A 19,801-nucleotide genomic window follows, 5' to 3' on the forward strand; every position below is an offset into this window, starting at 1 on the left:
CGTCCGAAATGCTGTAAAGGAAATGGTATGGTCTAAATGCAGGATAAAACCCAAGGTTCCTAACTCCCAGAGCCGTGCTCTTCTCTGCGGTGGATGATTTGCTCACAAATTAAGATATGTTGTGTGATTTTGGCTATACGGTGTTGGAAAATATGCAGGGTGCAGATACGTTCTTGTTGCCTGCTTTCTGAAACAGCAGATGAACATCTTCTGCTAAGGAGAACGCCTTCCTTTCGAAGGCTGATATCCCACCAGTGCGCTCAGTACCTTTTTGTTCAGCTGATACCACCACCTCCTGCGACTTTCACAAAACAGGCCTTTAACGATGCATTTTGTACCTGCTCAAAAGAACACTGTGAAAGAAATAGATGTTTGAAAGTGTCTCTTTTTTTTTTTTTTTTTTTTTTTTTTTAGTCAATAGCTCAGTGTTTTGAAAGGCCGGTAACATACTGTATTTCTGGGTTTGTATAACAGAAGACCAGAAAAATCATGGTCAACTTCAGAAGCATCCTGAAGATACTACAGTTCCTGAAATTACTAATTTTTTCATTTTTTAAGAATGTCATCTCATTTGTATTTCCTCCATGCAAAAAAACTTTTGCTGGGGAAATAGTGCTTATTACTGGCTCTGCAAATGGGATCGGAAGGCAGATTGCCTTAAATTTTGCTCCTCTGGGAGCAACCTTGGTTCTTTGGGACATTGATGATGAAGGTAACAAAGAAACAAGCAGATTAGCCCAAGAAAAAGGAGCTAAACGAGTGTTTGCCTACCACTGTGACTGCAGCAATAGGGAGGAGGTCTATGACCAGGCAGACAAGGTAAGATACGGCTTCTGGCTCCTGATTTGGCTTCTTGCTTCTGATTTTTTGCTTCTTTTTAATAGTATATGCTATTGATATTTTTTTTTTTGAAACTGTACTATCCACTAAAGGGAAGTAATCACGTAGGGCAATAACTTTCTCTTTGACAAGGGGCTTCTAGATGGAACTTAAACTATTTGTAATAATGTAACTGGGTTTAATCTGTTCTGTCGAGATTTATCCATTTCCAGTCTTCATTGTGAGATGGTAACTTCTTTTAAATTAAGAGTATGGTAGAACATGCAGCAGAGGTTAGCTCCATGTACTAGCTTGTTCAGACTTTAAAATTTCTTTAAGACATCAAGAAAAAAAGGGTTTAAAAAAACAGTGGAACTTGTAAGGGAGGGGTCCTTTTCTTTGTCCATTTGTTTAGAAAACTAGTTTTGTAAGGGTGATGTGGAGTGTAATGGTTTCAGAAATATTATCAGGACATGGCCAGTGTCCAGTCAAATTGATGATTCAGCTTCAGTTTCTTTTGGGGTCAATCCAGGTGGAAAGTACGGTAGAGAAGGACTCCATTTTAAATGAGGCTCTAATGCTGTGCTGACCTATGCTTTGTAAACTATTACTTTTTTATTATTATTATCAGAGTCCAGAAATTGGACATTAAATTAACATTATTAATTTTTACTTGTCCTTAAACTATGTCCTGCCTGAAAATATTTCCCAGTATAACCTCACTTATAATCCAGTTAGCCACTCTGCCGTTTTATCCAAGGATAAATTCTACTTCTGTTAAATTCTCAGTATATGTATTTATATACGTGACTCTCAAGTCACATCTTTGACATTCTGTGTCCGAAGGCACACATCAGAGAAATTAGCTAAAATATTTCATGACACATGAATGTTGATAGATTGTTTTGGAACAGCCTTGAAAAGTAACATTAATTTTCTATGAGTTGTCAGGGGGGCTCTTTGTGTTGTGGTTGTTGCTTTTAATTTTAACCAAAACAGATTAATTCTTTATGAACACGGCTATGAGAGTTTGAAATAAATGGTTTTCCTCAAGAAATGTTCCTGATGAAAAGTACTTGTAAAGGGTAAGTTGGATTCAGGATCTGTAAGTATCTGGAACTGCATTTCTTATGCTCGCAGTCACCAAGGTATTTTTTCACCCGTCCTTGTTAGCAGCATTTGGGGCACAGTCAACTAACAGTGCACAGAAAAAATTTCCATTTGGGGCCATTAGTGCCAGATGATAAGAACCGTAAGTGATACCATGGTACTACTTGGACAGTGGTGGCAAGGAGGTATGGTACCGTAATAGCAAGTCTGCAGAGATGAGCAAGTTGTTAAGTGCTCTGGCCTGTGCTGACCCAATATGCAGTGTTCGTGTTCAAGAAGGACAATCTTTGCCAATTACTTGGGCAGTAGAGATGTCATGATCCTCACCATGTAAGATACTAACTATGACTCCTACAATTTTGGAGTAGGAATCCCAGTAATTTCAACAATCTTAATATCTGTTACCACTTTCCAGCAAGATGAAAAAAATCAGTCTGAGCAACTTGCAGTCAGTACTTCAAATGTGACACTTGATCTTTGTTTGGAATGACACTATAAATCAAACAGCAATTCTTCTAGAATTCCCTTTTTGCAAGGAAAAAAATCACTTTACAATCTAGCAAGATCAAATCTCTTTAAAAAATAACATTTTAAATTGGCATTAAATCCCTATTCCCATAAATGCTATCTGCTTCTTGCAAAGACATGCACCGAAATGATTAGTTTAAGCTTATGTTAGTAATTTCTCTGTTGGACTTTCCCGTCCATGCTAAACATTTTGAAATTATTTGTTTGTTCTTAGTTTAACAGAGTCTCAAAATGTTTGTTTTGTGCACTCAAGCAGTTCTCAGTCTCCAAACACATTAACCGAATTAGCCACAGGGCTCCAGCCTGCAAAATTTGCTGTGCCCATATCAGCAAAGAGTACTCTGAACTGCACAGACTGACCTACAAGCAGAAACTCGGAGAGCTGTTTAAAATGCAGGAATTGCTGTTAAGATGTTAAATTATTGTTAAAAATACCAACATCTTTGTAGGTATTTGCATGAATTGAACAGTCATGATGGAGCCGGAGATTTTTTTAGATCAAGAGATTTTCAGCTAGGGACCTCCTCTACTCTTGGAAATACCTGCAACTTTTTGGTTGGTAATATGAAAAGTCTTGAGCTTGGTCACAGAAGATAAAGCAATAGCAGAAAAGTTAAATTAATTGCTTCTATTTCATATAGTCACTGTAGAAAAACCTAGGTATTTTCCCATATGGAAGCCTTCTTTCTGGGAAGCAAATCAGATCATCAAAGTCCCTAAAGAAGAGGTTTTAGAATAAACTGGTGAACAGCAACTAATTTTCAAGATCAGGCAGTGTCCACCTGGGAATTCTGAAGGAAATCAGATATGGACCTGATGAGCTAGAAATGCAAGGAGGGTGTTTTACTACAACAGGTGTCCAAGGAACAAACAGTCACAAATATGCCAGTTTTAAAGAGCACTTGAGAGGATACAGAGAAACTGCAAACCTGTCTTACAGAAAATTGGTAGAAACAGTAATAGAAGAATTAACAGACATCTAAAGAAATACATAATGAAGAATAATCAGCTTGACTTCTTGTAAATGGAAATCAAGCTTCCCATGTTTTTTGGGGTTGTAAGTAAACAGGTCAAATGAATCCAGATTAAATAAAATGCTGCCATTGGGGAAGCTATGTTGTCCTGTGAAGAAAACGAGGATCGTCATACAGAGTGACAGAGTAGTTAAAAGGTACAAGTGGGGAGAAAGTACACATATATCCCACAAAGGAAGAGTTGGGCATTTCTGCCAAATTCAGCACTATCCGGATTTGCATTCATTGGTGCTAGTAAGGTGGAAAGGTGCTCGTATTCGAGCCCTGCTTGTCTGCAACAAGGAGAAAGCCTGACACAGCTGGAGGAGTATCCAATGAGTCTTCACTGAACACTGAGGTTCCCTGAGAGAGTCAAAGGACAGTCAAATGTTGGGGCACCAGAGCCAAGCACCTATTTCCAAATTGCCGGACAGCAGCGTATCTGGGATTTTTATGTTTTTGTAGCCATTCAATTGTAGCCATACAATTTTTGAGATGCCAAATAACCATTTGCCTCTAGCACAGAAATCTCTGCAGTGAGCCTGATTCTTAATACTATAAGTAAATCTTGGCCATCTGCTTTGATATAAAACCAAATCATGGTTGTATATCACTGGAATGGATATATGGAATGAAATGGAATAAAATCTTTTTATGACAAACCCAAATAGAGCTAATAGTGATTTTGGCCTTCTCTCCAAGTGATGTTATCTCTCTATTTCATGGTACATCTGTTTCATGGTACGTGCTTCTGCACTCAAAGGATTGGTATTGCCCAGGGATCTGGACTGAATTCTTTCCAGTTCAGTAGAAAAGATCTGGAAAAGGGCTTGAACGGGCTCAGCTGAGGAATACGGATTCTTGCAATACCAGAAATAGGGGACAAGAAATGTTCTGGTTGCAATTAAAGCATGCTTACAGTGCACACTAAAGCTTTGTCACTCGTTACCTTAGCTCCAGTGGAAACCAAAAGTATTCTGGAGTTCAGGAAGCAATTAGACAAATTCTTTGGGGGCAAAAAAAATCATGGGGATTGTTAAATACAAAGATAGAGATACCTTATCTCTCTCAGGAAGATCCTAAGCTGCAGAGTGTGAAAAGTTGAGAGTACACTGGAGGAGACCTTGGAGTCCTGGTCCTTTTTTTACTGCTTTCCACCGTGAGACAAGGGCTATGGGGCTAGATGGACCTTTGATCTGATGTGGTACAACAGCTCTTATGTACTTACATTTCCAGTAGAGAGATAAATAATCGCAAATATCACTAAACATTTTCATAAATGAAGCACAAGAGGGAAGGATACCTTCTAAAGCTTTCTGTTTATCCTTTTTTTATTTCAGGTTAGAAAAGAAGTTGGGGATGTTACTATTCTAATCAATAATGCTGGCCTACTGCTTGGGAAAAAGTTCTGTGACATTCCAGATGCAGATTTTGAAAAGACCTTAAGAGTCAACTTCCTCTCTCAAGTCTGGGTAATGTATTTTTTTCTCTCCGGCGTGACTGAAAGGTACAGGCAAGTATTTTAGTGTGAAAATCACCACAGTGGCACCTACCTGGGGAACTCAGTTTGGAATAGGGATGGGAAGGGCCTTGAATGAGGGAAGATACTTTTTTTTTTAAATCATCCTGTAACTGGAGACACACCAAATTGACAGTCCCCCCGGTATGTCTCAGTAAGGTAAACACAAACCTGCCTGGGCACTCTGGTAAATCAAAAGCATTGTGAAAATTCTCTGTGTGTCACAGCTGTGGCTGAAGTTAGTGCTGACCTGATGGCATGTGACTTCCCTGCTCCTCATCTTTGCTGGCATCAGAAGGCTTTGTCTAATAGACTTGTAGCATTCAGGGAGGCCCAACCATCATTCAGTGGTGGACTTGGCAGCGTTACATTTACGGTTGGACTCGATGATCTTAAAGGTCTTTTCCAGCCTAAACGATTCTGTGATTCTATGCTGCATGTGTTGGTGTCAGTCTTCAGGTCACCATGTGCTTAATGTACATAGAAAAGTAATCTGGATAGTGTGTATTATCTTTGTTTTGTTTTCGTACCTCTGAAGGAATTTGATGTTATTTGGAGGTCTCAGTTGACCTTTAGGAGGTTTTGTTGTGAGGGAGTGTTACTCTTGCCCCCTCTTGCATTTGTTGTTTATATGCCTGAGTGAGCAGCCTGCATCAGGGAAAAATGTAACATTGCAACTCCCTCACTAAATGGCATTTCTCAATGGAAAATCATTGCAGATAGAAATTCTCTAATTATTTCCCAGCGCACAGTGCATCATTCTTCCAAATACTCGAGGTGAAGCGACTGGGAGAGATGTTCCTCCTGACAGGTCTGAAGAGACATAGGGCAGGAGGACAGTGACTGTGGGCCCTCAACCAAAAAAAATATGTACTAGACGCAGACATCTGGAGTCGAATAGACATTGCAGGACATCTCAGATACTGAAAAAACTGTGTTACTGGTTTTGTCTTTTTTCTTGTCCTCCACCTCATAAAACACTAGCCTCCTCCTCACATGGTTAGTATCACCCACAGCGGTGGCCTGGGGTGCCGGAGTTGTCGGGCAGTTCGGTTTGTATCAAATAGGGCCCACAGACAGCTGAACTCCCCTTCATGTGTTGACTTCTAGCTCCCTCTTGTGTACCAAGTCTGTGGTAATGGTCTCAAATAGACTCAAACCGTGAGGAACCAGGAGGCAGAGAAAATACAAACTTTGCTGCTTTTAATAATACGATTTTAATGCTGACAGATCTTCAGATAGAGGGCAGTCATTCAAGGAAATGCTGTCTCTCTTCTTACAGAGATAGGTCAGTTAGGTTTCTTGTATATTGAAGCCCCAGAAAGCAAATCGAGTTGTAAAGCCTAATTTGGAATTCAATATTTTTGGCATATCTACTTATAAAGGGTTTTTTTATGTGTCTCAGACTTGCAAGGCCTTTCTTCCAGCCATGATGACCTGTAACCGTGGACACCTGGTTAGCACAGCCAGTGCAGCAGGATTGTTGGGTATCTACAGAATGACAGGTTAGTATCATCAAGTGCCATTACAAATTAGATCTACATACCAATAACTTTTCATGGAGATCTCATAAATACGTGGCTTGAGCAGTTTATACTGACCTACTGAACACTCAGGAAGAGCCTGCAGACATGAAAGGTGATGGTGTATTGAAGAGGATGATGGTGGCATGTTGCCTGAGTGGCACAGGGAGCTCACTGCAGATTTTACTGTCTGACTGTAGCCTGTCTTACCTCCACAGAAGGACAATACAGCTCATACATGTGCAGTGAGAGGGAGACCTTCATACAGGTGGTCTATCACTTTCTCATGCCAGATTTTCTGCAGCTGAATGTTCAGAGTCCTGAGACATACATGGGTTATACCTGGAGCTATACATTTAGTTGGAAAATTGTTTTCAGGCCCAGAAGGCATTTTGGCAGAATTTTCATTAAAATTAATTGGAATGAACTGTGTTTTAAGCTATTTAACAGCTCCATATTCTCAGCTATTTCCCTCAGGAGAGCTGTCTGCTACAGTCCTGACTATTTCATCAGCCTGGGTCTGCTGCCCAGTCTCTCCTCAAACCTCTTTGACATCCTGGTGGTATCTCTTAGGTCACCCTATGAGAATGTGAACGTCAGTGTAATAAGTATCTTTTGTTTCTTCTGCTGCTTGACAGTGTTACTGTAGCGTTTATTTGCCACCTGTTATCGTTGGGTCAGATTCAGTACTGGCAACAGGTCACGTCCAGCTTTCATCGTTTCACTGTAAGGCTTATGAGAGTGAACCTGCCCATCCATGCATTATAACTTTTTACACCTCAGCTATGCGGTTTTAGGTTGTATGGTTCCATCATCCATTACAGGTGAATCCCTGAAGAATAACAAACTGTCTCTGATACCAGTTTTTGAAGTTGCTCTTGTAGCAAAATCGGATTTCATTGTATCTAACAACTATTTTCATACACATTTGAAAAAAGCCTTAGGAAACCACATGTAAATTCCTATATTAAAATAAAGTTCTCACAGTTGCAAAATCGTAGAATAATTTGGGTTGGAAGGAATCTCTGGAGGTCGTTTGGTTCATACCCCCACATAAAAGCAGGCCCAACGTAAAGCAGGTTGCACAGGATCTTGTGAGGGAAAATTTTGATTTTCTCCAAGGATGAAGTTCCATACATTCATCAAACAATAAAATCAGACAAGATTCATTCTTTCTGGGCAAACAAAATGATATTGTAGTTGCAGGGCAAATCAGAAGAAGAAGTAATACGTTGAAGCAGTATTTATAAGTAAGGTATTTAGATTTTACCACTAGAAATAGTTCTTACTGAAATGTAAACTGTGATATTAAAGGGTGAAGACATTCAGAACTGAAAGAATGCCTGGCTTGTATATGAGTATCTGGAAATGCACACAAAATGTTGAATAAGCTCATCTTCCTGTATCTCCCTATAGTGCACTGAAAAAAAGTCCTCTGGAAAGGATTAATCTTATCCTTAGGCAGCTGTGCGTCAGTCATGGAAGAGCCATTAACCTTCATAGTTAGCATCACCAATATGCACAGTGTCCTTAAAACACTAATTACAAGACTGGTAATTCTATCACTAAGTAGTATCAGGGCTTAAATAGTATTACAAAACATTACATGCTGTATGTGACACTTACTGTGGTGCTTTTGACACATTTTGGATATTTCTTCTTTCTTCACCTTTCAGATTATGCTGCAAGTAAGCATGCAATCATTGGAATGATGGAAGCCTTAAATTCTGAACTGTATCATGCAGGAAAACAAGGCATTAAAACTACAATCATTTGCCCTTATTTTGTTAATACTAAATTAGCCAAAGGTTTTCAAAGCCAGTAAGTAAAACTTAGATCATGTACTATTATTTCATATGTAAAAAATAATCAGTACTCGCTAGATAATGCCATGTTCAGTCTTTAGCTATTATAAGGTTGATTTGCTTTTCCATTCAGTATTTTTGTCCCATTGGCACATACAACTATGTCTCTTGACATAAGAAATCCAGGTCTTGTGTGCAGGTAATAACTGACATGCAACAGGGACTGCATAATAACCTCGCAGTCAAGGAACGGTTAGGGATACACAGCAGTATTTAAGGCAAACGTGTTTGTCAGTAGAACGGGCACTGTTGAGGTTCTCTCCCCCAAGTAATTTTGGCACGGTGATTACAGTGATGGCTGTCAGGATACCCGTGACCTATCATTATTAACTATGCCCTACTATCTGTATTAGCAGGTACTATATATACTTCTCCGAGTGAGAATAGCTGTGGTGGTAGTATCTGGTGGGTGGCTGTATGGTTGTAGTGATGGGAGAGGCACCGAATTAGCCATTGCAGTGGTGCAGTACCAGTGATCTTGGGTTTTCAGTGCTCTGCTCCTGCTTCCACCATTCATCATCCTGTAGTAGCACAGGGTATGCCGAGCACAGCCTTTCTCCTGGCTGGAAACAGGCCTGGTCCTGGTCTGTTTAGCTGTCACCTCAACATCTACAGTACAAAAGGAGGAGGTGTGCGGAGGGCAGAACTATTATGCCTAGAACATATAGCATGGCTACACTATAGAGCATATAGCATGGCTTAGCTTGGAAGTTTTCTATGCTGCAATCACTGTGGGCATTAACTTCATCAGGGTCGGAGCAGGGCTTGCACAAAAGTCATTAAAATTCACAACATCACCAAAGTGTTACCAATTTATTTTGATGATAGCAGGAAGAAAGAGGATGGGAGATTCCTTTTCAAGACTACTTGAGAGGAAGGGGGGAAATTCTTAAATGATTTAATTAAATTATTTCTGTGTTAGAATACATCTCAAAAGTAATGTTTCATAATTTCATAATGCTTTTTTTCTTGTTCCACAGAAACTCCCTTTTACTTCCTGTTTATGATGCAAAGTATGTAGCCAGCAAGATCATGGATGCAATTCAAAAGGAAAAGTTTTATCTAATTATGCCTCTGACTTTACAAGCTCTTGCTTTCAAAACGTAAGAATGTGACTCGTCTTCTAGCATTGCCTTCTTTCCTTTGCCATATGCCTGCAAAATCAGCAGAAAGTTTAGTAAAAACAGACCTTTAGTTAGTATTCCTGCACTCAATCCAGTTGTATGTACCAAACTATGAAGAAACAGTGGCTTTAATTTTTAATAATCTAGGTGAGTAGCGTTCCTCTGGCCACTTCTGTCTCTAATATACATCTTAAGCTATAGTTGGGTATGGAAATTTCAAACATTTTTCCTGGGATGATGCACTGGGAGCAATGCCTGGGCTAGAACTGTCTGATTCCAGTAACTGCCTCCACCGCTGACTGGGCTTTCCCAAAATGGCTTGGTCTGTCATTCGTTTCCCCCATTTATAACATGGGAGCGCCAAAGGTGTTATTGCCAGACATTAGGAGTGTTAAGCACATATAATGAATTTATCATTTCTTTATCGATAGAGTACATTTTTCTAAAAAAACCATAAGGCTAACTCAGTGTTTGTCTTATCAGTCTCATTCCTAGAAAAATGGTACTACTCTTGGGATCTTGCCTGAAGATCCCCAAGAGCTTGGATAAAGCCTTCGGTTGGAAGAAAAAGGATTGAAACCAAAACATTCTGAAGACCTCGACTGCCGTCTAATCGAAAATTTTCAGTAGAAATTATTTTTGGATCACATTTATTCTTCAACAGAAAATTTGCTTCTTGTATGAAACTTGACACTGGTCAGCATGCAATTTAATTCTTCATAACTGTCTTTTAATCGCTGAGTTTTAGCCACAACCCACTCTCTCATTTCATGACAGCATGCTGCTTTTATCTGAGCTCTCAATAAAAGTCAGTAAGCCTAGGCAGGGATGTTTGACTTCATTTCATACTCTGAATTCTCAATTTCTGAGCAAAATCGCAAAGCATGGGAAAAATGCACTAATGTTCATGCAGGAAGAAAAAAAAAAAAACACAAAGCATTTAACATATTTCCCTTTCAGGGTTGAAATAGCACTGCAGTTCACACAAAGCCGACGTGAAGAAGGGTGCTGTGGGATGACGTGCTCTGGCTGGCGAGCTGCGTGGGGAGCCTGGGTCCTGAAGAGGAGTGAACTGCAATGAGCGCTGATAAAGTGTGTGCAGGGCTGTGCCACTTACCCTGCTCCTCCTTAGTCACACTGCAGTTCTCTAAACACGGTTCTACAGGATGTGTGTGCCTCGGTTTGAATCCATGGCTAGAGGCTGATACCGGATCGATTATCAAAGCCTGTGGCTTGGAAAGAGCATTTGTAAAGCCATAGTGGTGGCAAAAAATCACGTGCCTACCCAGAAAGGAAAGATGATGAAGCCTCACAACCAGCTCTGGCGTCCTCAGCACGAGAAGGACATGGACCTGTTGGAGCGAGTCCAGAGGAGGCCACGAAGATGATCCGAGGGCTGGAGCACCTCTCCTATGGCTGAGAGTTGGGGTTGTTCAGCCTGGAGAAGAGAAGGCTCTGGGGAGACCTCAGAGCAGCCTTCCAGTACCTAAAGGGGCCGACAAGAAACCTGGGGAGGGACTTTTTACAAGGGCAGGGAGTGATAGGACAAGGGGCAATGGCTTTAAACTGGAAGAGAGAAGATTTAGATGAGATATTAGGAAGAAATTCTTCCCGGTGAGGGTGGTGAGGCAGTGGCAGAGGGTGCCCAGAGAAGCTGTGACTGCCCCATCCCTGGAAGTGTTCAAGGCCAGGTTGGATGGGGCTGTGAGCAACCTGGTCTGGTGGGAGGTGTCCCTGCCCATGGCAGGGGGGTTGGAACTGGGTGGTCTGTAAGGTCCTTCCAACCAAACCATTCTGTGGTTCTATGAATCAGAGGAAGCAGACAGGAAAAAATCCATTACAGAAATGTTCCTACTACAGCAGAGTGACAGCTTATAGAGACGGGCTCTGCAGTGAGCATCTGCTGCAGGCAGCTGCATGTTGAACACCGGTGAAGTCCATAGGCACCTGACTCCCTTCTCTGACCCTATAGGCACCTACGTGGCTTTGAAGCACCCTGCTGAGCCCAGGTAATTGGGTTCAAGGTGTTGCGGGCCAGGTTAGGTCCCTGAAGTCACCAGATGATTCTGGACCTGCAAACTGGTCCACACAGTTCTTTTTAGTTTCAGTGACCTTAGTAGAATTACTTAGAAAATTGTTGACTTAAGAGTATTGTGAGGAATCTGCAAGAAATCTTTGGCAATTTTATGAGTAATTTTTGAAAAATCATTACAATTTAAAATTACATAGGTATTATGTTAAGAGACCAAGCAACAACTTTGCATGGGCTGTATTGCTTTCAGAGACTGAAACTGCAAAGAAGTATCCTGTTTTTTAGTGTGAAACACAACTCTGCCGTAAATCATGGCAAAAGAAATACAGACAGGAGGAATACCTCATGTATTCTTGGACAATTAGGGGCTGGCTTTTGGGGAAAATCTCCTCTGACATTTGGAGAGAAGTCACACCCATGTCCCTCAACGGTCTCTAAATGAAATTACAACCTAAAGGTCCTAAAGGAAAAAACTCCTCAAGAGCAGACATTCAAAGATTAGTTATGCAAAAGTCTGTGCTGGTACTTAATTGATAAAAATCAATCCTCACGCAAATTTTCAGAAAATGCTAACATAAACCATAATTTGCTTAATTTAAAAACAAATAAATAAGTTGCAGACCAGAATAGGAAATCTCCAAAGCAGAGTTTATAAAACTCCACTGTGAGGAGTTAAAGAGAACCTTGAACAGCCATCTATTGCCCACTTTTGTCACCAGATTTCTAGTGTACCTAACTAACTCCATGCTTACAAGCTCCCTTCCAGCTACAAATGCCTATAACACTGCACTCCAATTAAAAACCTATTTTTTGAAATCCCAGTCTTTTCAAAGTACACACAGCATTCAGTAAATTCTTTAATGTGCCCTGTAGGTATTACTGGGAAAATTTTAGCTGAGAGAAAGAGAAAGCTATCTGAAGTTTGACTCTTTGGAAAGCAAGGTTTATTGATTTATGTTTTGAAGAACTCTCTAGGTGATCAGTAATTGAAATATGCTTTTCTTCCTACTCGTGAGCCAGGAACAAAGTGTAAATTGCTCCCTGCAAATAACGATCCTTTTCTCAACTGCAAACAAATGTGTTGAATACTGAGATTCCCTTATTCCGCATGAATGTTGCAATTTGGCTCTAGATCTATGATTGGTTTTAAGTGTTCTAGCAGCAGCCTACACAAACTGGCATGACATTATATTTGTGAATCTATTGCGTTTGTGAATGTACCTAAGACATAATTTCATTGCTTGTGCTGCAGAGCTTATGAACAGGGCTCACGAGGTGAAAAACATGTTTTAAAATGCTTTTTAAAACGAGGCTCCCTTTTGAAGTAGTTACCCGTTAGTGACACTACACTTTGGTGGACTGGCCATCAGTAAAAAGCTGCTATGTCAGGATTAAATATTTGCAGCCAAAGAGCACCTTGTAAGGGCTCTCCTTAGTACCCTTGTTTTGTTTTTTTTAATTTCTTTAACTAAAATATGCCAGCCTTACTGCCAAGATTTGCCCTTGTAAGTTTACCATCTATATACACAGAACATGAGAAGATTAAGAATAATATAAAGGACACAATGTTTTCTTTTCTAAGCCATATTTCACCTACCCTGCAGGGCCACCCTGCTGAGCCTTATTCTGTATTGCCTCAGTCTCAGCCAAGGGCACTCTTTGGCTCCATTTCTCCTGACTAATCTGCTTGTCTCAAGAAGGAATTTGTAAAGCTTATGCTTTCTAAGTCTCACAGTGATCTGTTAGATCTTCTTAGCAGCCCTAGAAATCAAGAACTCATTCTTTGCTAGGAAAATACCAGGAAAATATTCCATTTTTTATTTTTACAAAAAAGAAGCGTGATGGATCCTGTGACACACTTCTAAAACTGTAAGCCAAGACCTTCCTATTAAAGTTCAGAAGATGCAATTGGATGCTGTTCCTTTTTTTAATATAAAATCATCCTTTGTGTTTTGAACTACAATGTGCAACTTCAGAAGTAGCTCAGAGTTACTGACAACTCCTGAGAAACGTGTGCTTTCCTTCTTTGAGGCTTTTCATCTTATTCATAATTCCTCCACTCCAAACCAATGTTGCAGGAGAAATTCTGTTACTATTGAAGCTGCAAATGGGACTGGAAGGCAGTTTATCTTCTTTTTTTCTCCTTTGGGAGCAATTCTGGTTCTCTGTGGAACTGATGAAGAGACAAGCAGATTAGCCCGATAGCCGTGGGTTGAATCTACCTGTGTTGCTGCATCAATAGAGGGATAACCTGTGATGTCAGATAAAATACAGTTTCTGGCTCTTATTTTACACCCATCAGTACAAAATACCTATTCAGAGCATATTTTGCTTCTAGAGTAAATTGTAGAATCAGGTATCTTAGAAGGACATTAATCATATTCAACAATAACCAATTTGAGGAAAGACAAATTTGAATGATGCTGGGTCACCTTGTAATCCGACAGAAATCTTTAAATCAATCTTAGTGGCTATAACATGTAACTTTAATTTCCCAGCAATGTAACCTTTTGGATATTCCTGTGCCCCTCGGTGACAGCCCCTGAGCACCCACGCGAGGGCTCAGGTGGTTTTGGTGGCACGCAGCACTCCGTGACTCTCAACCCCCAGAGCATGAAGGAGAGGGAGAGGCTGACTGCAGCACCTTCCCCAGGGAGTCCACAGGCTGGATGGCTCAGCGCAGCCTGGTTCCTGCCCTGCATCAAAGCTCCTTTTGGAGGAAGAGCATTTTTAAAGCATCTGCAGAAACCAGAGACTACGATGCAAATGTACCATCCAATATCCCATAGACGTCATTATGCAGTATCCTTCTAGGCTCAGACCCAAAATGTTTGCAGTCCTTTCTGGGTATATAATGCACTGTTGGAGCCGAATCGGGGTAACCATCCGAAATACACGGCTCTAGTGAAGACAGCCATTGCATGGAGATGGAGATATATTACATACTTTCTCCCAGATTTTTTTAGTTCATCTTTTATGTGAGAGAGAAACATTTCCACTCAATCAAATTCATTTTATATTCCCTATAAATCATTATTGCAGTACCTCATATTTGCTCAAATTCTTCATTTGTATACTTAAGCGTCTTAAGAGACGCCAAGGCAAAACTTGCAGTATACCACAGAAACAACTGGACTTTCCCAGAAATTCCAATACCTTGGTTTGTTTAATCACCTGAATTGGCATTATCCCATTAAATTACAAAGAATTCCCAGAACAACCTCAGGCTTTCCAAAGGTTCTCCATAAATGTCAGCCTGGAAAACTCATTATCAAATGAGGTTTTTTGGATCCCAGTTTTGAAGAGTGAAACCAATCTGAAAAAGTAAATGAAAAGCACAGTCAAAGAGAAGACCAAAGGAAACAGATGGGAAAGGAGAGCATCACCCAGGGGCCCGTCTGAAGACCTTTCTGTGCGACATTTCCCTTGCACCCCATCAAGATACCAGCGCTTGCAAGAAACACAACCAAAGGTCTCAGAATACCAGATAAGGATCATTTGTTCCCATCGGATGCTCCCAGCCCGCACAAAAGCTACGCATGCATTTGCACACAGACCACACAGCAGCACACATAAATAAGTGTTTGAATATGTTAATCACCATGGGGGAGATCCCCATTAATTTCACTTAATGTTGAAATACGTGCTAGAGGCACATTGCTTACTAGATACTAAGAGTTCCCAGTGTCACCTTATTCTCCTATTTTACGGAGCAGTAATTCTGAAATTGGGGAATCTATTGCAAGATTGTCTAGGGTGGGCGTAATAAAGGAAACTATTTTAGCAGGACAGCTTTTATACAAAGACACTCTAATATACTCAAAGCCAATTTGAGGTTAGTTTTACATACTAACTCACAGTGAAAAAAGTATTTTCAAACCCTGCAGTGTTTGAAGTCTTGTTCATGTGTAACTTGTATCTTCTTCTTAGTCTCTGCATGGAAAGATGTTTAGTTCACAGTTCCCACAAGTAATGGGACAATTGGGGAGGAATATGTTGACTTGGAGCTGGAAGTCAGGAAATGCCCTGTTCCTCTGTCACTACCTTTGTCTTTGACCAAAAGGTTTAATCCCACTGTTCTGGTATCTTCATTTGTACCCTGGGAAACACAAAAAATAGTGAAAGTGGCATAAAGTATGCACAAATGTACTGTCTCTATTTTTCATTGTTATAAGTGGTGGACAAGGAGGCTTCATGCTTATACAATTTTCAGGCTAACTAGAAATAGAATCTTCATCTCTTTCCTTTTAGACCTAGAAAAATGTTATTGCTTTCTATATGATCTCATGATTTTCAATACTTCATATAATTTCATGAGGTGGAAAGTTCTAAATCAATCCAAAGAGCTCAGTTATTAACAAATCAAAATTCTACCTTGATTACTATTATGGATTTTTCTAGTTTCTTCATTCAATACAATGTCTCTGTTCAATACTTCAGATACTTCAGGATGCCGCGGACTGCTAATAAAGAATGACTGTTTTAATTTAAAAAATAATGAATACAGATCGAATTGCCATTCCACATTGCACAGAACTGTGGCTGAAGCCAAAGAAATGAGCCGGTGGCCATCCATTTCATTAACTAATCTCAGCTGGCAGCGCTGCCTGAGGTGGCAGTGATTTAAATAGTCCGGAGGCATTGCTCAGTGCTTTCATAAACTCCATGCTTCCCGGGTGTTCACTGATCAAATATATCGTGTTGGAGGCAGGGACATTCTAGTGATTGCTCTGTCACTTACTCCATTTCTTCTTTCTCAGAAATGTGGTTAACAAATGCATGCATTAATATTTCCAGTATGCAGTTTGGGTGCTGTTTAAGTCACCATTCACCTGATTTCTTATTGCTGTCTGCTTTAGGATGAGATGAATCGTACCCAGAAATGCCTTCTCTGTTGCATTGTCTTTAAAGGGAGTCTAGAAAGCTTGTGTCTGGAGCTGTGTACAATGTAGGTGCCTACTTTGGGTCAACTGAATTCCCCAGATAGCAGGGCAGCCCTCCTATCTAACGGAGGGAAGATTCAGAAATCTCAAATGTTCGTTTTTTCACTACAGCATTGTAGCACTTCTTCACTTTAAGCATTGCTTGTCATCCCCGCAAGCCATGAGTGGATGATTAAAGGCACTTCTTCAGAAAATTGTCCTACACAACACAGTTGCTGTTCCGATATCTGCATTTGTAATCTGGGAAGCACAAAAAAAAATAGTATAACTGATGTAACATAAACGTACATCTATTGTTTCTATTTTTCACCCCAAGAGACAAAAAGATGATATAAGGACAGAAGCTGTTGCTGTATTCCTCCATGTCTCAATTGCTTAGTCAAAGGACCCACAAATCTTAAAAATTCATTATTGAAAATTATCTTTTCACTGATTGCATTTTTAAATTATTAGCATTTTTAATTACATATTCATGGCCTTACAAATAATTTTTTTGAAGTAAAGGCAAATCATCAGTTGCATGTGAAGAAATTACTCAATAAATATCTTACCCTGTTAAATGATTTACTTTTTACCAAACTCAGCTCCTTCAAGAAAAATCATTTCTAAAGTAGCAGTGATCATGAGCCCAGTACAAACAACAGAGATGCTGACACACAGATGGACAAAGCATCCAGGAATAAAATTCAAATATCTTCCGTTATCTAACCCATCTTACCTGGTAATTAAGAACTATGCAAGTTTTGTGAAATATTTCCCTGTTCTAAGACACTAAGAGCTCTGTTGCTCTTCAGATGCAAAAAGTATTGCCCGTGGGTTAGTTCTAGGCACCTCCCTATATTGCAAATATTTTTATTTATTTTACTTTCACTTTTGACCGTATAGTCAGCCAAGTTGCATTGATGTGCCTTGCTAAGGCTAAGCTCACAGGGCAATTCGTCACCAGAAGAGTATATCCAAAATAGATGTTATGAATTTGGTTCTAAAACCCTTTGGTTTTCATTTTAGCAGGAAAGACCTAATGTGATTTTCAGCTCTATCATGTTTTAATGTGCTGCTTGAGTTTTTGACATTACAGAACGTACACAGGATTCAACCGCCCTGTAAAGAGTGATTCAAGGGATTTTAGTCTAGTGTTGAAGGAGAGCACATATATAATTAAAGCAAAGGATGTAAATGTGAAAGGGGGGATAAACATGAATGGGACGGTTGTAGCTGCTAGCCATATATCTATTGGAAAATAGTTTCCCCAAAAGACTGAACTTCCTTGAAATTTCTCTAGGTGAGTCACACATACTAACCTTTAAGAAGTATGCTAAAAACATCTTTTTTAAAAACATCAGTTAATGCTTCTTTTCTCACTTTGTTTTGGTTTCCCATAGTTAAATGAAATACAAGTATCATGCCGCTGCAAGTATATAGATTCTTCTCTTACATTGACACAGATAAAGATGCTTTCTTTCCTGCAACAGAATGGGCTAAGTAGAGCTGGCTCAAGAGTCGGCAGTGTCGCCTGCTTGCCTGGGCTGATACGCGTGGATGTAAGAGGAAGAAGATAGATACTCCTCCAGAATAGGAAAAGAGTTTGAAAGAAGCCAGAGTGTGTGATAGTCCTGAAAAGGTCTTTGAAAGCTACTTAGAGTCTGACAGCAAACAAGCTTAAAGTAGGAAAGCAGGCTAGACGTGATGTCTACTTTGTTATCTGAAGTCCTCCCTTATCTATAGCTTACCCCTGCCCGCAAGCGGAGGGAACAGCAGGGCCTTGACTGCAGAACGGGTAAATCCGAGAGTCCCCATGGAAATTAACAGCTGTCAATTAAGAGAAGAGCCATGATTCTAACCATGCCTTCGAACGCGGGAGGTGAACGCCCACACTGAGGGCTCATGTCAGAGTGGAAATGGGAAGAAAATTGTTTCCCTTCAATGTTTAAGCCATGTTACATAGGACCGTACTTTCCTTACACAGATACGTTACCACCTGCTAAGCTGGTGATGTTTCTTTAATATGTATCATTTCATGACAGCTCATTGCTTGCCGTGCAAAGACTTTACAGTGGCTTTCTAATTAATGATTTCCTTCAATTTTCAGTTTTCTACAATTTCCTTTCCAAAGAAAGCACATACTTTGACATGAGAGTCAGAAGCCACTGCAATAACAAAAGTAGGAACCAGGAAGGGAAATATCATTTCTTTTATATAAGAAACAGATTCATTAGATATCAGCAGAAGCGACAGGCAGAATTCCTACACAAGGAACCACCTACAGTATTTGTGAACCGTGGTACCTTTCTCACAACATAAAACTTGGGTGACTTCAACCACACATAACTGCAACCAATGCATTGTTGGGATAAATTCTCATCACTCGCACTTTGTAAATTAAAGGCATGTTTCCAGCTTGGAGATGACATCATATCTAATGATGCTAATGCTAATTGATTAGTTTTAGTGGTTTGTATTCCACCAAATGCAAAATAACTTTACGATAGCTCCTTTATTATTATTGCAACACAGATGCATTCAGATACTTATTAACATAACCGGTTAAAATATCTAACTGGAAAGTGCAGAAGATCAATATTAGGAGAATTTGAGAATACTACACTTGCAGCATTGTGTTTCTCTTGTACTATTAATAGGAAATGTCATCCTTCTGGGAAAATACAAGGAAGAACAGCATTAATTAGCATTAACTAGCATTGCATGGAAAACAGAGAAGTGGGACATATTTAGCTCTTAAGTGCACAAGTCCTTTTTTTGTCCTTGTATTTTTATGTTTCAATGAAATGTTTTTGCTTCTGGTTTGTTTGCTAGAGAATTATCCTTTGCCTTTCTCATGTACAACTTAAAAATTAGCTTGGAGACACTTCAATCCCTGGGAGTCTTCTCTGAGGCTTTTGTATCATCCGTATTTCCTCCAGATAGAAAAAGCACTGCTGAAGAAGCAGAGTTTCAGATGGGATTGAAAGGCAGTTTGCCTCAAACTGTGATATGGTTGGAGGTACCCCAGTGCTCTAGGTCACCGACAAAGAAAGTAAAAAGAGGGACTTAGGTTAGTTGGAGAAAATGAGGTGTAAGGAACGCTTGCCTACCGGCATGGCTGCAGGAGTAGAGACAAGGCCCACAAAGGTAGGGTAGGATTTCTTGCTTATCTGTTGTTCTTCTTTAGAAGAGTAAATCTTCCCAGATCATGTTTTGGTAAATTGTGACATTTGGAAAAGGGGATTAAAGAAACAAGACTATGATCTTTTTCTAATTCAACAAGGAAGTTGTAAACAACACTTCAACTGTGTCTGGAATAAATCATAGAATCATAGAATCGTTA

The 19,801-nt window shown here is 39.9% G+C and overlaps 1 protein-coding gene across 1 annotated transcript; it reads left to right on the top strand.

The window, feature by feature from the left end:
- Positions 1–489: 489 nt before the first annotated feature.
- LOC104156505 (epidermal retinol dehydrogenase 2-like) lies at positions 490–10,078 on the top strand. Its single transcript, XM_009708045.1, has 6 exons — positions 490–819; positions 4,811–4,942; positions 6,395–6,494; positions 8,189–8,333; positions 9,358–9,480; positions 9,985–10,078. The coding sequence occupies exons 1-6, from the start codon at positions 490–492 to the stop codon at positions 10,076–10,078; spliced, it is 924 nt and encodes a 307-aa protein (XP_009706347.1).
- The last annotated feature ends 9,723 nt before the right edge of the window (positions 10,079–19,801 follow it).

Source organism: Cariama cristata, unplaced genomic scaffold (genome assembly GCF_000690535.1).
Source record: "Cariama cristata isolate BGI_N322 unplaced genomic scaffold, ASM69053v1 scaffold27679, whole genome shotgun sequence".
NCBI classification, from domain to species: domain Eukaryota; kingdom Metazoa; phylum Chordata; class Aves; order Cariamiformes; family Cariamidae; genus Cariama; species Cariama cristata.

Excerpts from the sequence above, each read along its gene's own strand:
- LOC104156505 (XM_009708045.1), top strand. The coding sequence starts at position 490 with ATGGTCAACTTCAGAAGCATCCTGAAGATACTACAGTTCCTGAAATTA. Across the intron at positions 820-4,810 it reads TCTATGACCAGGCAGACAAG|GTTAGAAAAGAAGTTGGGGA; the intron begins GTAAGATACGGC and ends TTTTTATTTCAG. Across the intron at positions 9,481-9,984 it reads CAAGCTCTTGCTTTCAAAAC|TCTCATTCCTAGAAAAATGG; the intron begins GTAAGAATGTGA and ends TTGTCTTATCAG.